Source organism: Camellia sinensis, chromosome 4 (assembly GCF_055761805.1).
Source record: "Camellia sinensis isolate YWXY chromosome 4, ASM5576180v1, whole genome shotgun sequence".
NCBI lineage: Eukaryota > Viridiplantae > Streptophyta > Magnoliopsida > Ericales > Theaceae > Camellia > Camellia sinensis.
Genome location: NC_138964.1, coordinates 13,231,872 through 13,251,873, shown reverse-complemented (window position 1 = coordinate 13,251,873; position 20,002 = coordinate 13,231,872). Strand labels below are relative to the sequence as shown.

General features: G+C 38.4%; 2 protein-coding genes across 16 annotated transcripts; one reads left to right on the top strand and one right to left on the bottom strand.

Annotated features, from left to right (window-relative positions):
- Positions 1 to 693: 693 nt before the first annotated feature.
- Positions 694 to 2,046, top strand: LOC114281452 (aspartic proteinase nepenthesin-1-like). Its single transcript, XM_082923074.1, has one exon. The coding sequence runs from the start codon at positions 694 to 696 to the stop codon at positions 2,044 to 2,046; it is 1,353 nt and encodes a 450-aa protein (XP_082779200.1).
- Positions 2,047 to 3,233: 1,187 nt separating this feature from the next.
- Positions 3,234 to 18,493, bottom strand: LOC114281491 (Pentatricopeptide repeat (PPR) superfamily protein). 15 transcript variants are annotated; one of them, XM_028223953.2, is made up of 8 exons: positions 14,982 to 18,493; positions 13,450 to 13,665; positions 11,357 to 11,414; positions 4,863 to 4,987; positions 4,573 to 4,637; positions 3,806 to 3,902; positions 3,611 to 3,671; positions 3,234 to 3,514 (listed from the first exon to the last, which is right to left on the bottom strand). In XM_028223953.2, the coding sequence occupies exon 1, from the start codon at positions 18,353 to 18,355 to the stop codon at positions 15,068 to 15,070; it is 3,288 nt and encodes a 1,095-aa protein (XP_028079754.2). In that variant the 5' UTR covers positions 18,356 to 18,493; the 3' UTR covers positions 3,234 to 3,514; positions 3,611 to 3,671; positions 3,806 to 3,902; positions 4,573 to 4,637; positions 4,863 to 4,987; positions 11,357 to 11,414; positions 13,450 to 13,665; positions 14,982 to 15,067. The 15 variants fall into 15 exon arrangements, with proteins under 15 accessions (XP_028079754.2, XP_028079749.2, XP_028079750.2 ...); XM_028223948.2 differs by having other exon boundaries at positions 3,234 to 3,526; positions 3,611 to 3,635; XM_028223949.2 differs by having other exon boundaries at positions 3,611 to 3,635.
- Between the last annotated feature and the right edge of the window lie 1,509 nt (positions 18,494 to 20,002).

Sequence of the window (20,002 nt, the reverse complement as noted above, 5' to 3'; positions counted from 1 at the left end):
TCCCATATATACTTGTGTTACTATACCTGTAGACATGGCTACTGTATTTGCAACAATTCATGCTCTTTTCATGCTTGTTTCTATCACCTCCTTGTATATTAAAGGGATGTACACCATAATATTTTTTGTATAAAAAAAATATACAATATTACTAAGCAATCTTAAATGTGCACTAAACTTACACATTAACAAGACCCACATACCCAACTCAAGTTTGACTCATCTCAATCCCTCTTATTTGCCCAAATCATGTGATTAAAGAGAGTTATTTGATTCTCCAGTTTACGCTCCTGGAGTGGGCTCAAAAGACTCTGCCCAAGAGGACATGTTCCTAATTGGAGGAGGAGGATTCCCTCCAATTTTGGACTGGAGAGTACTGTTTGGCTCCTAAATTGAACAAATTACAATTATTGAATCGGTCTAATTTTTTTGTAAACGATATACATGAAGTACTCAACAAAATAAGTAGTTCGAATTATCGAAATGGGGCCCGTGGTAGGCTCCACGGACTCAAACAACACCCTCCAGTTCAGATTTTGAATTGGAAATGATCCTCCTCCTTCCTAATTATTAACAAAAAAGAAAAAAAAAACAAAAAAAAGAAAAAAGTAAAAAGTAAAAAATACCCTATATATAACCTAGAAGACAATCTTGAGAGGTCCCATATATACTTGCGTTACTATACCTTTAGACATGGCCACTGTATTTGCAACAATTCATGCTCTTTTCATTCTTTTTTCTATCACCTCCTTCATTTCATTAGCCACCACAACCACCACCAGCTCCACCACCCCTATTGGCATCACAAAGCCACAAAGGCTAGTCATCAATCTCATTCATATCAATTCCATTCTCTCCCCACATTACAACCCAAATGCCACAATCACTGACCATGCAGAACAAACCATCAAAAGCTCCACAGCCCATTTCACCTACTTACAAAAAAAGCTCCAAACAAATTCAGCCAATGATGATGATCATGATGCCGGTGTTAACGTTGTTCCCAACAACATTAGCCTACAGTTTCTTGCAAATCTTTACTTGGGCGATCCACCTTCTCCACATCTCGTCAGTATCGACACTGTCGACAACCTCCTCTGGATTCAATGCCTCCCTTGCATCAATTGCTTCAATCAATCCGCTCCAATTTTTAATCCTTCCAAGTCATCCCAATTCACCAACTTATCATGCAACAGTCAACTTTGTTTTACCACCGGTGGCCAATGTTCTTCTGACGATGCGTGCCCATACACTGTGTCATTCAACAATGGAGTAAACTCAACCGGGACTCTGGCTCAGGATTACTTAATCCTCAATGACAATACCTCCACCACGATCCCATTGGTATTTGGTTGTGGACATGAAAATGTTGGTTCAACCGATGGACAACAAAGTGGGATTCTTGGTCTTGCCCCGGGAAATGTATCAATAGTTTCTCAAATGGGGTCGACATTCTCTCATTGTTTTGGCAACATAAGCAATCCCAATTACACCCACAACCGATTAGTTCTAGGTGGTCAGGCAGAGTTTCTAGGCTCTTCAACCCCTCTTGACACATTCAATGACCTTTACTATGTAACACTAGAGGGTATTAGTGTGGGAGACACTAGACTTATTATTGATCCGTTTTCATTTAAAAGGTCAACATCGGGGTTTGGAGGGGTGATTTTAGATTCTGGTACAATGCTAACTTGGCTAGCAACCGCTGCGTATTATCCACTTACCGATGAAGTGAAGAAACAGCACTTGGGTAAGGTGATTTTAGGCTCTTCGTCGCAATTGTGCTACAATGGGACTATGAGAGAGGACCTTCATAAATTTCCAACTGTGAAATTTCACTTTGTCAATGGGACAGACTTGGTTGTAGACAGATGGGGCATGTTTCATCAAACTAAGCCTGATGAGTTTTGCTTGGCTGTGGCTGAGACCAAAGTGGAAGGCCTCTCTGTCATTGGATTAATGGCTCAACAATATCATAATATTGGGTATGATATTTTTGGCCAAAAGGTCTATTTCCAAAGGATTAACTGCAAAAATCTTTATTAGGCCTAAAATTAATTCCCAGTTGTTTTCATGCTTTGTGGAAATAATTTAAGGCATTGTATTTCTTTGAGCTAGCATGGCTTTATAGAAGAGTGAGTATTTGAATATTGGGTAAATGCCAATCTCTAAAAATTCCTTATTTAATTGGCTTTTGGATTAATTATAACAACCAATCAAGTGTTAAGAGATACCGAATTGCCTAATCGCCCATTTCACATTTTAAGATTTGAGAACTTTGTTTAATCCATATAGTTGTTTTTAAACTAGCCTTACAATTGTACCACTGTGATTATACACTAAGGTCATGTTTGTTTGGGTGGACATGAGCTTGGGATTGGATTAATAGTCCAATAAAATTATTAATCCGATGTTTGGTTAAACAATTGAAGTACGGATTAATTATTTTAAACTTGACTATTAGTTAAGATAGGATACATAATCCAACGGATTCGTAGTCCTAGGGCTATGAGTCTTGGGAATGCTAATCCAGTCCGCCCAAACAAACATGACCTAAGGGCATGTTTGATTGGGTGGATTAGAGCATGGGATTAGGATTATTAATCCGTGGGCCCAATTATCTCATGTTTGTTTTAACATTTTGGTTTAGGATTATTAATCCAACGGATAATTAATCCAACAAATTTGTAGGATTATTAGTAATGGGGTAGGGATGGGATTATTAATCCAATGGATATTAATCCAATTGGATAGTGAATCCTACACTAATTTAATAGGATTATTAATACTTCACTATTAGTCTTTTGAATCAAACATGACCTAAGCAATACAAGAAATTTTAGAATTAGAGGCGTTTAAAAAAGCCCGCGATAGACCCAAAAAACACCACAATGTTAAAGTGACATTTACAATATTTGTTGTAGATATGTCCGTTGTCTTATCTTTGTGACATTTTAAAACATCACTAAAGACTTTAGACGACGTTTTTCTATACGTTACTAATTCTTAACCTCAATTAAAAGAAACCGTCAAAGGAATTAACTGTGCCGTAAGCATGACAATACTCTATGGCCTTTTTATTTTATTTTTTCAAATAAAACGCCACTTTTTCTTTTCTTTTTTTGTTTTATTTATTTATTTATTTATATCATAATCAAATTATATGATATCTTAGACTTTTGATCAAATCAACCCCATTATCCATCTCTATTTTTATTTTCCCATAACAAAAATTTATAACAAAAAATCTTATCATTTTCTCATAACAGCAAGTCTAAATCCAACCGAATACAATAATTCATTAGAGAAATTTAATACACAGAACAGAATAAATAAAATAAAATTGCCTTGAAACACAACCCGTCGGAGAAAAAAAATAAATAAATAAAATAAAATAAAAAATTAAAATTGCCTAATATTTTCTCATTTTAAATCCTCGACCATTGGAAACTCTTGCCAAAACCTGATTATCATCTTTAACCCTCACCATCCTGTTGCACTAGTATGACAACCACTGCAAGTAAAACTAAATAGAATTCAAAAATAAATAAATAAATTACAAAACAGGCAGCATACGTAAAAAGGCCTCAAGGATATTTAATTGAAGTACCTCGAGCATCTTGTCATGCATGCCCCTGCAATAGTACAAAGAAGTCATCTTTCTTTGATTGCTTCAACAAAAACAGAATTATAAAAACCTCGCATGATTTTAAAAAAATTTAAAACAAAACTATTGGGTCAGAATTTGGAAAGAGTTTCAGTGTAGCTTGACCAAGATAAATGTAATAATCTGATTGAAAATTACTTGAAAATAGAGAACTTATGGCAAGATGCAACTTGAGAATATCCCCTCTTCTTCGAGGACACCAAACCACAGCAAACATAGAATTCCAAACCTGCAACTAAAATAAAGTAAAGCAGTATTAAATATTAACATATTTTAAATATATATATATATATATATTTGGAAAGTATCTGTAAATTTATTACTGCAGAAAATAAAAATATCAAATTAATTAGTAGTAATTTCCCACTAGTAACTAGCAGAGGATTAAGAGCCAAGAATACCGCTAACTCAACAACTTTTGACCTGACAGATGGTCTCTCATGTTGAGGTGTCTTAATTATAGTTCCTCATTTTCCAATTACTCCTACCATGAACCACCAATTTTTGAAAGATAATCTAACACAATAAGCTGCTAGGAAACTAGAGCTTCTTTCAAGAGGTTAGTTCCTTCATCAAGGTAAAAGATGTACGTGATCACAAATCACTACAAATATTAACCAAGAAGTTGAGATAAACTCAAGTAGACAGTGCCAGCACCATCCTCTGATGGGGATCCTTTATTTTCTAGCACTTGTTATTCAAGCCATCAAAGTAGGGGGTGCTGCTTGATCTCAATAGCCCCTTTCTTTGATTTCAATCGATACACAGGCTCCTTAACTAACAAAATATCACTCATAAAAATAAGAAATGATACTAACATAATGTGTATAAATTTATAGACAAGAATAAGCAACTACTCTCTGTCTGCTAATTACTGGTTAGTGTGTTTAAGCCATGGGATATACCTGTTTTATTAGTATGCTAGTGAATGCTCAGGCCATTCAATTTCCCTCTTGGAAATTTGCTTCTCCTGTAGAACAAATAATGATGTTATTAACAAGTTCATGGATGACAACAAAGCAAATGACCATAAGAACCTTGCAAGCAAAATTGGATAAAGCTACTGAAGCTTTCTCTTTAAGTACAATAATATAGACATTCTATTGTAAAAATCTTCCACATAATACATATAAATTAGAGAGGATAAATGGAAAAAAACAATTTTATTATGAACAATGACAGAACAAGAACAAACCTTTGATCCTTTGGGGACCATTGCAAACTTTTTTAAACCATTCGAGTGCCTACCAGCTTGCAAAACCTGGTTATCATCTTGAAACCACTAAATCGTCCATCAAAATCCTTACAGAACAGTTTGATCTGCATGAGACAAATGCCAAATTTCAGATTTTCTCTATACTCACACACACACACACCAAAAAAAGAAAAAAAGAAAAGAAAAGAAAAAGAAGAACAAATGGCTCAAATTCGAACCAAATAGAACTAAGTTCACTTCTTCAGCCCAAAACAAAATACACTCACAGGAAATAGGATAAACTATCAATAGGTCCTAATAGTTTGACTTAATTGTCATTAAGTCCGATAGAAAATAAGTCTTAGTGCAATCGTCACTAAAAATAATTTTTTATGACGATTTTTTACATGTTGCTAAAATTGACAATTAGCGACTTTTTTTTTGTTACGGTTTTTATAAATTGTAGCTAAAATTCACAATTAGTGACATTTTTCTGTGACGAATTTTTCAAACTGTCGTTGAAAGTTGAAAATTAACGACTTTTTTTGTGACGATTTTTTTAAACTATCGCTAAAATTTATAATTAGTGACATTTTTTGTGACAATTTTCAAACTGTTGTTGAAAATTAACAATTAGTGACGTTTTTTAATAGTGTATGATGAAAAATGTCACTAATTATCATAGGACCCATTGGACAATAAGTCCATTAGGCCCTACTCATAAGTCCCCCTAGGAAATATCCATATCCAACCAAATAGAACCTAAAACTGAAGACTGAGATAATTGAAGTATACCTCATCAAGTCCGTTGGATTTTTTATAGGACAGAGCATAATGATCCGAGAGGCAAGCCTTCTTAAGAATACAGAATTTGGACCATAATGGAATTATAAAGTGATTGGGAACAGAACAATGGAATAAATGATAAATAAAGTGCTTCAAAAAATAATTCACAATAACATTTCTTAACTATAGTGTGACCATTTAGCAACATCGAAAAGAGAGAAAATTATATGGAGGATAGCTCTAATGCACACAACTATTCCTTTTAAGAATACAGAATTTCAAAGTATATTAAAATGGCAAAACTCAAAGAAAAAACTTGTTAACTAAAAACCATAAATTATTTAAATCACATTGTTGCCTTTTTGTGTCTTTTTGAGAGCATTAGATTTTGTATTTTTTGTCAAGAGTGATAGGTGCCAAAGAGGAAGTAATTAGGTAGGTGCTTTATTGGACTAAGTCCACGCTCAAATTTGTCATATGAAACTCTTGAAAGGGCCACAAACTACTTTCACCATTATTCCAATAAGTTGATCTGGTTTAGTTTACACTCAATCATATAACGAAAAGAATCAACCAGAAGATATGTGCAAAAATTGGCACAAAACATGCAAACAAACACACGGAAAAAAATGCAGATAAGCTAATACAAAATGACACAACAATGATCTAACATATTAACAATCTAGATTTGTGATACGGGAAAGTATAACATACCATTAATAATGAGAAGCGATAAGAACATTTTAGGTAATTGAGGAAATTGTGCAGGAGGTAAACGAAAAAGATATGAAATTACTTGAGATAATTATCGGATAACCTCAAGAATCCAAGGCTTAGAGCTAACTTGGATCATTTTACCATTTTGTTGGAAGGTGTTTTGGTATGTCTATTTGTTGGGATCTGAGATCCCGCCCAAGACCTTATAGAAATTATTCCATGCAGAAAAACACACCCACACTCAAGGAGACACAATATTTAACGTGGTTCGGCCTCAATGCCTACGTCCACGGGAGAGAAGCCGGTTATCACTATAACAATGGAGATGTTACAGAAAGATTACAATAGAGGAGGAGCTCACACTCTCCTCACTCACCCACTCACCCGTCTCCCTTGCTCACACCGAGGAAGACGGTCTCTCCACCTCAGATATCTCACTCTCTGTGGCTTGCTCTACTCTCTCTGCCTGTTCTCCTCTCACCCATCTTCATTTATACACTTCAGAATGGTGGATGGAGGGGCTGGCCAGCACATGGCTAGCTTGTGCCAACTCCTTCTTCACATGGCTAAAGGTTCTTCTTGCGTTGGCTTCCTAACATGGCCAGCTCATGTGTGTAGGCTTTGCACATTGCCAACTCTTGCAGCACATGGAGAATCACCCCTCACATGGGGTGATGATATTCCACAAATCACCCCCTCAGCCCATGTGAGGTGATCCACAACAAAACCTGCTGCCAAGGTATCAAGCACCCCCTGATTGGATGCCCTGTACCCCCTGCTCGGGATACCCTTGCATTACCGTGCAACTCCTTGCATGATGAACACGGGAGCAACTAGAAAACTTCAGAGTTTGACACATCAACATCCTCAATTTTCCTTGCTCGGAGCTTATTTCTGAACAACCAGCCTTTGCTTTCTGCACTTCAGAACAACTTCCCAGCGATCTTATACGCCCGTTGTCTGTGCTGCAATCCCTGATGTTCGGTTCTGTCTCACTTGTACGTCCGTACTGATGTTTGACAGTTAGCCCTTCTGCCAAGACAACTTCCACCGGTCTGTACAAGTTACCACTATGCAACTCCGTGCATAGTGCTTGCACCCCCTTATTGGAGTGCATTGCAAAGCTCACTTTGCGACTCGAGATTGCATCCCTCCCTTCCATGCATCTTTTGAGAGGTTGCAAATTGTCTCTAACACGGAAGCAAAAGAAACTCTCTTCTTCACTGGCATAGTCTCTACAGACTTGGTTTCTTTGCTCTAAACTTTCTTCAAGATTGGCTTCACTGGCTCAGATCTGTGCACCTTTGAACTGCCTCCTTGCGTTCCCGTGCACCGTTTTCGCCATTCCTGAAGAAAGCCTTGCTCAATCATACGCATTGGTTGCGTATGTTCTCTCTTTGTACCCTTCGACTGGCATTTGACAACACTCATCTTTGTCAAAACTTCTCCTTCCAGTCTGTACAGTTTGTTGCACAATTTGCCTTGCAACATTTCTCTATCACCTCTGTGTACATGAAGAACCCCGCCACTAGATGAGAAACAATTTCCTTTTAGATCTAGCATACTCAGGGAGATTAGATTCCTCCGTACTCCTGGCACATGTCGGACCTCAGATAAAATTACTTTTCTTCCAGCCTTAGTAAGGAACCGCACTGTCCCTATGCTGACAACTCTGTTCACTGTGTTGTTGGCCATCCGGATAATGCTACCGCTGACTCTTCGATAAGTGGAGAAAAGCTTCTTATCCGCACATATGTGAAACGTACACCCTGAATCCAAAATCCAGCCGGGTGTCTCCAACTCTGACGAGATTGTAAGCATCACCTCTTCATCGTCAGAGGAATTCACTGCAACTGCTGTAGTTGAGGGACCTCCGTGTCCCTTAGCCTTCTCTTTGGCTTGTCTGTCCGCCTTTTTCTCTGGGCAATCTCTTATTACGTGATCCTCTTGATCACAGTAAAAACACCTCCTCATGTTGTCCTGTCTGGACTGTGAACGCCCTCTGCTTTTACTTCTTCCTCTACCTCTGCCCCTTTCTCTATCTCTGCCTCTACTTTCTGTGACAAGTTTCTGTGACAAGGGCATGGGACTGCTCTCCTTCCATCTCTTTCTTCCTTGCCTCCTCGTTGAATAAGGCGTCTGTGACCATCCCCATGGTCAGCTTCCCTTCGGGTGCAGAATTACTGAGAGAAACCACCAACGTCTCCCAGCTGTCTGGTAAGGAACTGAGTAATAATAATGCTTGCATCTCATTCTCCAACTCCATTTTGATTGATGCAAGCTGGTTCACAAGGCTGTGGAATTCACTGGTGTGTTCAGCAACAGACACACCATTCTTCAGCTTCAGGTTTATAAGCCTTCTCATTATCAAGGCTTTGTTCCGTGCAGTCTTGGACTGATACATGCCCTCCAATTTCATCCATAGGGCATAGGCGTCTGTCTCTTGGGCAACATGGTGGAACACACTGTGGTCAATCCATTGTCTGATTTGACCGACAGTCTTCCGGTTGGTTTTTATCCAGTCCCCATCCTTGTCTCCATCTGGTTTGACCCCCTTTAGCGCTATAGGGTCAAACAAATCTCTACAATACAGGATGTCCTCCATCCGCGGCTTCCATATCGCATAATTAGAAGCGTTCAACCGAATCATCGGCCCTGAAACTGATGTGGATTCCTCCATTATCCAGAAAGTAATCTCTGTTTGAAAAACAGGCTTTGCTGTGAAGTCCGAACTGCTCAAATTAGCCGGAAAAGTACTTCGGATTGCCAAAATAAAAACTGCAAATTTTTAAAAACTTATTTGCAAAATCTGACCGTACGGATGTGTCCGGAATACTCCAAATAGTCGGAAACCACTATTGGATCACCAAAAACGGACTCCAAATGGCTTCGATCTAACCAAAACATTTTGTACGCCTCATCGCCGCAAAGCACTGGATCCTTCCCTGCCTCTGGTTGACGGGGCAAACACGTGGCATACCTTTGCTGACGTGTCGCCACGTATTGACGACGTGGCACGCTGACGCGGCCTGCGCGTGTTCCAGGAACGTGGGTGGACACGCGCTGCCTGCCCACTCGTCTTCTTCCTTCGTCCGCGCGTGGGGCGCGTGGGTGAGATTGGGACCACGCGCCGGGTGCCTGCACGGCGCGTGTTTGCGCGTGACGCGACTGGGACTCACGCGCCAACTTCCAGAGGCGCGTGAGGGCGCGTCCGGCCTCCGTTGGGTGTTTGCTTTATATTTCTGGACTCCTCTCGTCGAGCCCTTGCTCCTAGTATGCTCAAAATCTCATTTCCAGCAATACGATTTCTGGGCAGTTTCGGAACAACACTCTGTTTTTTCGAAAAACGTACAACACCGGCTCTGATACCACTTGTTGGGATCTGAGATCCCGCCCAAGACCTTATAGAAATTATTCCATGCAGAAAAACACACCCACACTCAAGGAGACACAATATTTAACGTGGTTCGGCCTCAATGCCTATGTCCACGGGAGAGAAGCCGGTTATCACTATAACAATGGAGATGTTACAGAAAGATTACAATAGAGGAGGAGCTCACACTCTCCTCACTCACCCACTCACCCGTCTCCCTTGCTCACACCGAGGAAGACGGTCTCTCCGCCTCAGATATCTCACTCTCTGTGGCTTGCTCTACTCTCTCTGCCTGTTCTCCTCTCACCCATCTTCATTTATACACTTCAGAATGGTGGATGGAGGGGCTGGCCAGCACATGGCCAGCTTGTGCCAACTCCTTCTTCACATGGCTAAAGGTTCTTCTTGCGTTGGCTTCCTAACATGGCCAGCTCATGTGTGTAGGCTTTGCACATTGCCAACTCTTGCAGCACAATCACCCCTCACATGGGGTGATGATATCCCACACTATTATGGACTGTCACATTAACATAGCACAGGTAAAATCATAAGAAATACTTTAAGATGAAACATTTTATAATGGTGCTAGCCACTAGACTAATCCAGGTGGTATAAAAAGTGATGACAGAAAAAGGCAGCTTCTAGAGCCTCCTGCACTGTATGCATGAAACTACTCTATCAAGATAAGCCATCAAAACAGTGCAAGCTAAACTCAGAGAGGAGACAGTGCAAGCTAAACTCAAAGAGAGAGAAAAGAAAAATGATAAGTGGCCGTCTTCAATAGTGTTTTAAAAATTATCATTTCTTTCATATCATTCCAATCAAAGTTCAAAAAGAAGAAGGGAAGTGTTAAATTCAGCCTTGATTCAAATAGTATAAATAAATCCCAAGTTAAGAACATTGCAGGCACTACATATTACAGCAAAATATCACCGAGTATAGAAGACACATTTATTTCTTGTCCCAGTTTCTTAAGATGCTTCAAAAAATACGAAGAAAATTGGCAAATAAAAAGTCAAAACAGAGAAGTTATAGTCAACAATGCTTTCAAATCTAGAACCAACAATTTGATTCAAAAAATACGCATTTGTCTAACCCACAGTCACTGCAGTCATTCAAGCATAATCTCAAAACACACACACACACATAGACAGAGAGAGAGAGAGGCCAAACTTGCTAAAGAGTGGTGTCCTTCATAATTAAACAGTTTTCCATTTATTTCTCTATATAAGTATTTGTCCACACACACACACACACACATACATATATATATACAAAAGAAAATCAACAACAAATTGTGGAAGAGATAATAATTTGAAACCCAAGAACAACAAAAGCAATAGCGAAACTTTCTTGAGTGCAAATTCACAACCAAACTTTCTAATTTAACCATTCAAAATTTCGGTCAGAAATCAAAGGATATAGCTGATCCAAATTCACAACACAACAAAAAAAAAATTCAAAAACATTAACATTAACATTAACATTAACCTACACTACAAATCAAAAACATTAATACTAAAAAAAACACCCCAACCCTAGATAAGCACAGAACAAAGAGAGCCGGTTTCAAAAGTACACAAAGAGATAGAAAGAGAAAGGAATTGAAGCTCATGACCTTTATGCGAGTTCGTGCTGAAATGTAGGCGAAACAGATCTGAAGCTCGACGAGAGAACTGAAAAATAAGCAAAAACAGAGTTGGTTTCAGGAGGTTAATACGCACCTAGAGACTAAGGCCTGGTCTGGGGTGTATCAAAAAAGCCAAAAAGTCAAAAAAGTTACAAAAAAAGCAAAAAAGTTATCACTATTCACAAATTAAAAATATTAAAAAATTAATATACATAATATTTTAATCAAACAAAATTTACACAATTTTCAGGGCAGAATTGACCCTGTACTACCATTAGGGGAAAAAAACAAGAATTACATATATAAAATCACTAAGTTTGACGGAAATGTTGGACTCTTGAGGCCCACCAAGGGTCCTGTTTTGATAATTCAAACTGCTCAATATGTAGAACTCGTCCAGAACTATATGCCTGTAAAAAATCACGTTGATCGAAAATCGGTAACTACATGATCAAATCAATTTTGTATAAAAAATGGATGGTGTTATAGTTAACAGTTGACAAGAAAAACTAACACGATCAGATAGCTATTGATATCCAATCAATGTGATTTTTTACAAGCGTATGGTACTCAACGAGTTCTACACATTGAACAGTTCCGATTAGTAAAGCGGGACCCATTGTGGGCCCTCATGAGCCGCACAGCACCGTCCAATTTATTCCCGAAACTGAGAGAATCAATCTCCTACACTATACCCTCTGTCGCGCTGGCCCATGCGTGTACTACCGTACGAGCTATTCCATATATAACTTCCCCTATACACTTATTTATACAATTTTTTAATATACATTTTTTCACAAAAAGTCAAAAAGTTAACCCAAACATTCATATTTTTTCCCTCAGCTTTTTAGTCCAAAAAGACAAAAAGTACACTTATTTAGAACACCCCAAACAACTCCTAAAACTTACAGATGTGAACAAAAGCAATAGATCGATCAAATCCATCTAGAGAGAGAGAGAGGGAATTTGATCGCGATAGGTAAAATAACAATCCATCGATCGATCTGTGTTCTCCTTTAACATAAATTAGTATATATATATCAAACAGATCTGAGATCGTATATACAGATCTGAGTTTGTATACACACACAAAATCAGAAAATCACAGAATGAGACTCACAAAATTAATGTTGAAATCAGACTGATTGAGAGATGAGTATCCTTCAAACTCAGACTGAAGGAGCGCCTTGAGCAAAGCTGGAAAGAGCGAAGCCGGACAGCTTTCGATCGCGAGAGAAAGAGATGGAGAGTTTGATTTTGTGAGAGAGAGAGAGAGGAAAAGAAGTTTGATTGCGTTAGAGAAGAAAAAAGAAAACGGTGGATCTCACCACTTCACAGTGAGTTTTGTACAAATAACGGTGTCACCAATTTAAGTTTAAAATGGCACCGTTTGAGTCAGTCCTTTAGACAACGTTTCTTACACGTTGTCATTGTATATCAAAAGTGGTGTTTTTCTAAATGCCGTAATAGGCCCATTTTCTTGTAGTGTGATATAATTACAAATATCATGAGAACTACATCAAACACGACATTCACTAGAAAGTCCAACATATAGCCACAAACCAGAGAGTTCAAATTTATGGCCATTAATGTCCTCAATAGGAACAAATGAGTACAAAAGAGTCCCTAAGTCCCGATACTGGTTTTTCGCCACTAAATTGTCCAAGATTGCTACTGGAAATGATGCCATTTAGGCGATTGTATACAGATTGACTATATCCTCGAACAAACTTGAAACCTCATATGTATGGGAGATTATCCGATTGCATGGTACACCAGTCCGGTTTCCATCGTATCCCAAGAGAGATCTGGTTTTGCTTCTATGTTTTGGAAGAGTTTGCAAATGGCCTTAGGGACTAAAATGAAGTTTAGCACTGTGTTTCATCCTCAAACGGGTGGTCAGTCAGAGGATATTCAAACCTTGGAAGAGCACGTACTGTTGATTGAGTTCGCTTATAACAACAATTTGCAATCAAGTATCGGGAAAAATATTTGTTATTAAAAAAAAAAAAAAATCAAACTTATACACAGGTTCTCTTGTTTACAATTAAAACTAATAATTTGTGGAGTACATATCATACCTTCAATCAAAAAGTAGAGAATGATGTGTGGCTTTGAGCTTCAAACACCACCAAGAGAACTTCACTCCTATTCCAATGGGCGGAGCCAGGGATCATTGGGGGGCCCGGAGTGAACTCCAAGCCGTGATGGATCAAGTTTTTGACTGTTCAAATGACCAAGGCTGGAGATTGCTTTAAGTTCATTGAAGTCCTTAGCAGACTCTAAGGATGGGCCCTCTACACATTCACCAAAAACAAAACAAAAAAATAGTTTATGGGTAAAATAGTATTCCCATTCTTAGGAACATGAATGCTAATCCACAAAAATAACATTAAATGGATTTTGAACCAAGATATTTTTCTTCATTTTCTTCACAACAAAATTTAGGATATAAGTGCACCGACCAGCCATGACAAATTTAAAATACATTTTTGGACTCCCCAACAGGACACACCCAATCACCCCTTCAAAACCCTATCTAGCATACCAATCATTTCAGTGATGATTTCTAGATCTACAGAGTGAAAGCCTACACCCCTCCAATCTCCTCTCTTCTCTCTCGATCTCTCAGTGGTTCATCACCGATCACCATGCTCTCTCCCTCTCTCAGATCTGTTCCCCCTCCACAACAACCTATGTGCTCCTTTTGGTCTCCATACGATCTCACAGTCATGCGCCATCCACCATGTCACTGGCCCCTACCTCCATGGGGCCACCTCAAACAACCATCGTGCTGCCAAAATGCCAACCATGATACTATCTCTATTAAGAATTTTCTTCAGTGACAAACAAGAAAGTAGCCAAGAGCTCTACAGAACCATTATTTAATGTGCTAGTGTGCATTTCATGGTGCATAAACATGTGGAGAGATATTGTGCTATCCAATGAACTTGACGGAGTTTCCTACCCTGAAAGCAAAAAGACGACTGAATTGCAATGCCTCTCCTAATTGTATTATCTTTACTCAACAACTTGCAGCCATACACAAGCTAGTAAAGTCTTCAAAATAACTGAGAGAGTCACACATAAATTTTAGGATTTGCTGTCTGTTAGGTCATCAATTGTCCAACAAAGCTTAAACTGTTAGAATACAGGTTCAACAATGTATATCAAACTATTCAACACCCTCCATCCCATCCCATGCAACTCTGTCTTGCATGTGGAGACAAAAAGAGACATATAGAAAGATAAGCATAATGCAAACAGGAACAAATGCAAACAGATAAACTTGAACCCAAGACCTCTCCAACTTTAGCATTGATACCATGTTAAGTCACCAATTGTCTCAAAAGCTTAAGCTGTTAGGAAATGGGCCCTACAAATTTATATCCAGTTATCCAACATTGTTAACAACATGCTGAACTCCCTGAAGTTCTACAACGTTTTGATTATGAGATCACTTTACCAAAGAATATTTTATGAAAGGAAAAGAGTGAATAAAAAAATATCCACATACAAATAACTTTAGAAAAGTCTATCCAGTAAAGATCAAAAACCAACAAACAAACAAAAAAAAGCAATAAAAAAAAATGAAAGGACAGGTAGTACATACCTGCAGGGCGTACCTGCATGGTTTCTTGTTCACCACAATGAAACTAAAGGGAGCTGCAGCTACTAAAAGCCACTATTGCAGGTTTACTAGCAACCTCTCTCTGGATCAGAGAGCATTTTTGCCAGTTTATTAGCCTTCTTTAACTCGCCTCTTGAACAGAGTGAAGCAATTAGGGCATAATAAGAATTAAAGTCAGGCAATAGATATCTTTTATCTAGATTACCATGTGCTTTCACCATGTTCTCTAATGCCTCCGCATCACTTAATCCAAATCCCTTATCAGTTTCACAAGTGGCGTTTAAAGACTTAGGATCAACTGTAGCAAGATCTCTACTGTCACAAAGCTCCTTTAGTTTTTCAGACCCATCGTAAGCACCAAACCTCCTCGAAATAGGGAAAAATATAGATCCAATTTCATTCAGGACCATAATGGCTTCTTGGACACTTCCTTGCTCGCATAAAGAGACAAGAAAACTTTCTATGGACTCTGTTTTAACCTCAGTTTCAGCTATCTTTAGCAGATCCAAAATAGATTGCGTCTGAAGCATCTTTCTTAAGATATTCCGGCACTCTTCCATCCTTCCCTTAGCACATAGGCCTCTTATCAAATACATGAAACCCAAGAAATCAGGTAACAAACCTTTCCTTTCGAATTCAAAAAAGAATTCAAGAGCTCCTTCCATATCACCATTTTGGCAGCAGCCATTAATCACAGAACTAACAGTAAATTCATCAGGCTTAAGGCCCCTTTCCTCCAATTCAAGTAGAAGCTTCAAGGCCTCCTGCATTTGACCTCGCTTGCAATACCCGTCAATCAATGAGTTGTAAACACGTGTTTTTGGCTTAAAGCCTTTGAGGACCATACTTTCAAATAACTTCCTGGCATCTAATAAATACCCTTCCTTGGATAAAGTGGCAATCAGTGTGGCATAAGTGATCTCTGATGGAAACATATTAATTTTTTCCAATGAATCAAATAGCCTAAATGCTTCAATAAAACATCCCTGGCGACACAACCCATTTATAACTGAATTGTAAGTGACAATGCTAAGGGTAATCCCCTTTCTTTTGGCAAAAGCACAGAGATCTAAGGCCTTATCCATATGTCCTCCCTTGCAAAGGCCATCAACCACCATCGAGTAATCAACCACATCCATAACAGGTAGATTTTCTTCTCCTCCAATGACAAGTTTATATGCATCCAAAGCTCTACCATCCCTAGTAAGTGTTCTAAGAACAGTAACAGGAAAGGTGACACTTAATTTTTTCTCCTTCATTACATCAAGAAACTTAATGGCATTGTTTATGTCCTTCATGCACAGGTAATGGACTAGTGTCTTGCTTAATCTTGGTTCAACAATGCCATACCTTTTCACCAAGATGGTCAAAAAAGGGTGGGTCAACCACTTTTTGCCATCATCCATAAGTGCCTTCATGATTGAATGGTAAGACTTGTTTTCGACAACTGATCCCTTTTTCGTCATTAACACGTACACATCACATGCAGAGTAAAAATAGCCTCCCTTGCATAGGAAACAAATAGCATCATTACATACCGTATCAAATATTTCACTCCTCAAATTTTCGATTCTGTATATTAAATTCAGAACTCCTCCTTCACTTTTTTCTGAAAAAATTGCCTTGATCAACATCATATGAATACCTACATCTGAAGCAAGACCTCTCTCATGGAATTCTATAAATACCTCAATTGCCACACCTGCCATACCCTTCCTGCAGAGCCCATGAATAATACAATTGTAGCATGCAACTGAAGAAACTGATGTTGCCCTAAACTCATCAAATATCTCAAGAGCTTCATCGATCCTACCAACTCTACAGTACCCATCAATCATAGTACAATATGTCACAGAATTTGCAACCAAGTTCATTTCTGGCATCCCTTTATAAATTGCCAGAGCATCCTCAAAGGATCCCACCATAAATAGTGCTTTGATAAGGATGTTACACATAACAACATCCATACAAACTCCAGCTGCTTCCAATCTCCTCTTTGTTTCTAACATCCCCATGACATTCTCTTCTTCAATGTACCCATGTAACAATGTGCTGTACGTGACAACATCTCCAAGTATCCCCTTTGAGAACTCATCTGCCTCGGATGCTCTTCCGGCTTTGCACAACCCATTAATCACAGTGTTGTATGTAACAATACTCGGATTAACACCCCTCTTCTCCATGTCATCTAACAGATGAAACACCTGATCAAAATCACTTTTCCTGCAAAACCCGTCAATTAAAGTTGCATACATAAATTCATCAACTTTAATGCCCGAGTTTTCAACCATCTCAAGCACCACGAGCGCCTCCTCCAGTTTCCCTTTCTTGCAAAATCCCAACATGATTGCGGTATAGGTAACCAAATTGGGAGTTAACCTGTCCTTTTTCATCTTGTTTAAAAAGCCTACGGCCTTTTCCACATTTCCTTCCTTCGAAAACCCATCTATGAGTATAGTATAGCCAATGGTATCCATATCAACTTTTCTGTCCACTATCTCTCTATATTTCTGTAATGCCGCCCAAAGAACTCCATCCCTAAAATACTCATGAATCCAACAACTGTAAAATACAACATCGAAAGCTAATCCATCCTTCTCCATCATAGAAACTAAATTACAGACCTCCTCTAATCTACCCAGTCTACAATAAGCACTCACAAGTGTGGTATATGTCACAACATTAGGCCGTAAAGCACCCGAATTTTCAGCATTGTCATAAAACCCAACTGCCAATTCAGGTTTCCCAATCCTACAAAACCCAGAAATCACTGAACTACAAACAAAATTATCAAATGGGTATTTGATCCTGTCATCAGTCATCATTTCTAACACTTCAATTGCCCTATCCATCTTCCCTTGAGAGCTAAAACTTTGAATTAAAGAAAAAAAAGTAAAAGAAGAAGGCAATATACCATCAATTCTCAAGCAATCCCTCAAAACCAAAAGTGCCTTTTCTGGGTCTTTTCTGTTGACACAAAACCCTTGTATCAGACAGTCCCAGATGCGATTTTTCTTCAATAGCGAAGAATCCACCATCTGGTTCTTCATGAGCTGCTCAGCCTCTTCATATTTATGTTCTTTGAGAAGAGCCCAGGTGAAAATTGAGTGTGAATGAGCATTACCTTTGATATTATTTGATTTCATCTGAGAGAAGAAGTGGATGAGTGATTTGAATTTGTGGGTTTGAGAGAGAAAGAGAAGGAATTGGTTGAAATCTTTCAGGGTTGGAGTGAAACCACTTTTCAGAAGAGTTTGCAAGGTTGGAGCTCTAGGTGGATTGTGATGAGAAGAAGAAGAAGAAGAAGAAGAGAGAGAAGAGAAGAGTTTAGTGTTGGAGAGCTTAGAGAAGATCATTTACTATTTGTCTTGGGTTTTTTGAATTTAGGGAACGTTGATGTCGGGGCGGAGAAGGATTGAGGATGTGTTGAACAATGGACAATGGTGAGGGATGGTTTTGGGGAGATGATAGGATCTGTTTGGTTGCTCAGATATCAATACTCTAGCCGAAAATAAGATTTCAAAATTTCCATTTTCAAAACGACAATGCTACGTAACTCAAATTTTGTGGCTCAAAAGTGGTTCAAATGGTCAAAACGACGTCGTTTTGAGTACAGAACAACATAAAAATGGCTAAAACGACGTCGTTTTGGCCATTTGAGCCACTTTTGAGCCACAAAATTTGAGTTACGAGACATTTTCCTTTTCAAAAACAATCGTGATACAGGCCTCGAATTTGCCTCGAAAGTTTTTTTTTTTTTTTTTTTTGACTTTGTGTGTTATTTTTATTATTTATTTTGTTTTTTTGGGTGGTTGTGTAGGAATGTACCAAAAAAATTAGATATTTCGTATCAATTCATCGTATAAAATTATATGAAATTAATAAAGTGATCAGTCAATTTTATCACTCAACCTATCCAACCTAATTGATTGATCACTGCTGGTTAAAATTTATTAATTCCATATAATTTTGTACGATGAGTTGGTGTGAAATGTCTAATTTTTTGGCACACCCTTACATATGACTACCTTTTAAAAAATAAATAAATAAAATAACACAGCCCAATAAATAAAATAAAATAAAATTTTAAAAATTAATCAGTCAATTTTATCATCCAATCAAAATAAAATAAAATTTTAAAAATTAATCAGTCAATTTTATCATCCAATCAGTCTAACCCAACTCACTTGCAGAATGTTTAATTTTTTAGCACATCCCTATACATAAATTACCCTTGCCAAAAGAGAAGAGAAAAAAAAAAACAAAAAAAAAAAAACAAACTAACTGTCTTAAATTAAAAGAAAAGAAAAAAAAATAAAAAAAAATAATAATTGTACGGGGAGGAAATAATTCTCCTCGTATAATCCTGTTGACCAAGTCCACGCTCCTCCGTACGACGTTGCTTTCTCACCTGAAAACACAAACGTGAGCTAGTCGGCGGGTGTGTGCCGGAAACCTCTCCGATGCCTAAGTCAGTAACTTGACAGATAGACAAAAGCTCTATATTCTCAGAAAAATTGTGTTCAATTACCTCCTCCAAGGTGATGTTTGTGAGCTTTTATAAGTTTCCTGTGGCACAATCCTAATAGGACTTGTATTTCTCCATGCAGAGTCCTCCTAGGATTCATACTCCTAAGGATAATGCTTATCCTTTTACACCCTCCCCCACTGCTTAAACCAAGTGGGATGGTTTTTACTTTGGCCAAACTACTATATGACCGAAATAAGCTTGGCTATGCAGAGCCACTGAATAAACCGAACTCATCCTTTGTTCGGTCCTTGTGTTTTCCCTTTCTTATCTCAGCTTTCCATGTAGAACCCATGGTACGGTCTTAGACCGAACCAACGACTTTCGACCGGTCTAACCCCAATACCGGTATAACTCCAAGTTGCCTTCGGACCGAAGTATCGTTTACAGTCACTGTGCCGAAGTAACTTTGTCTCTCTTAGGCCGGAGTAGCCTTGCCTCTCCTGGGCCGGAGTAACATTGCGGCCTTCCCTGG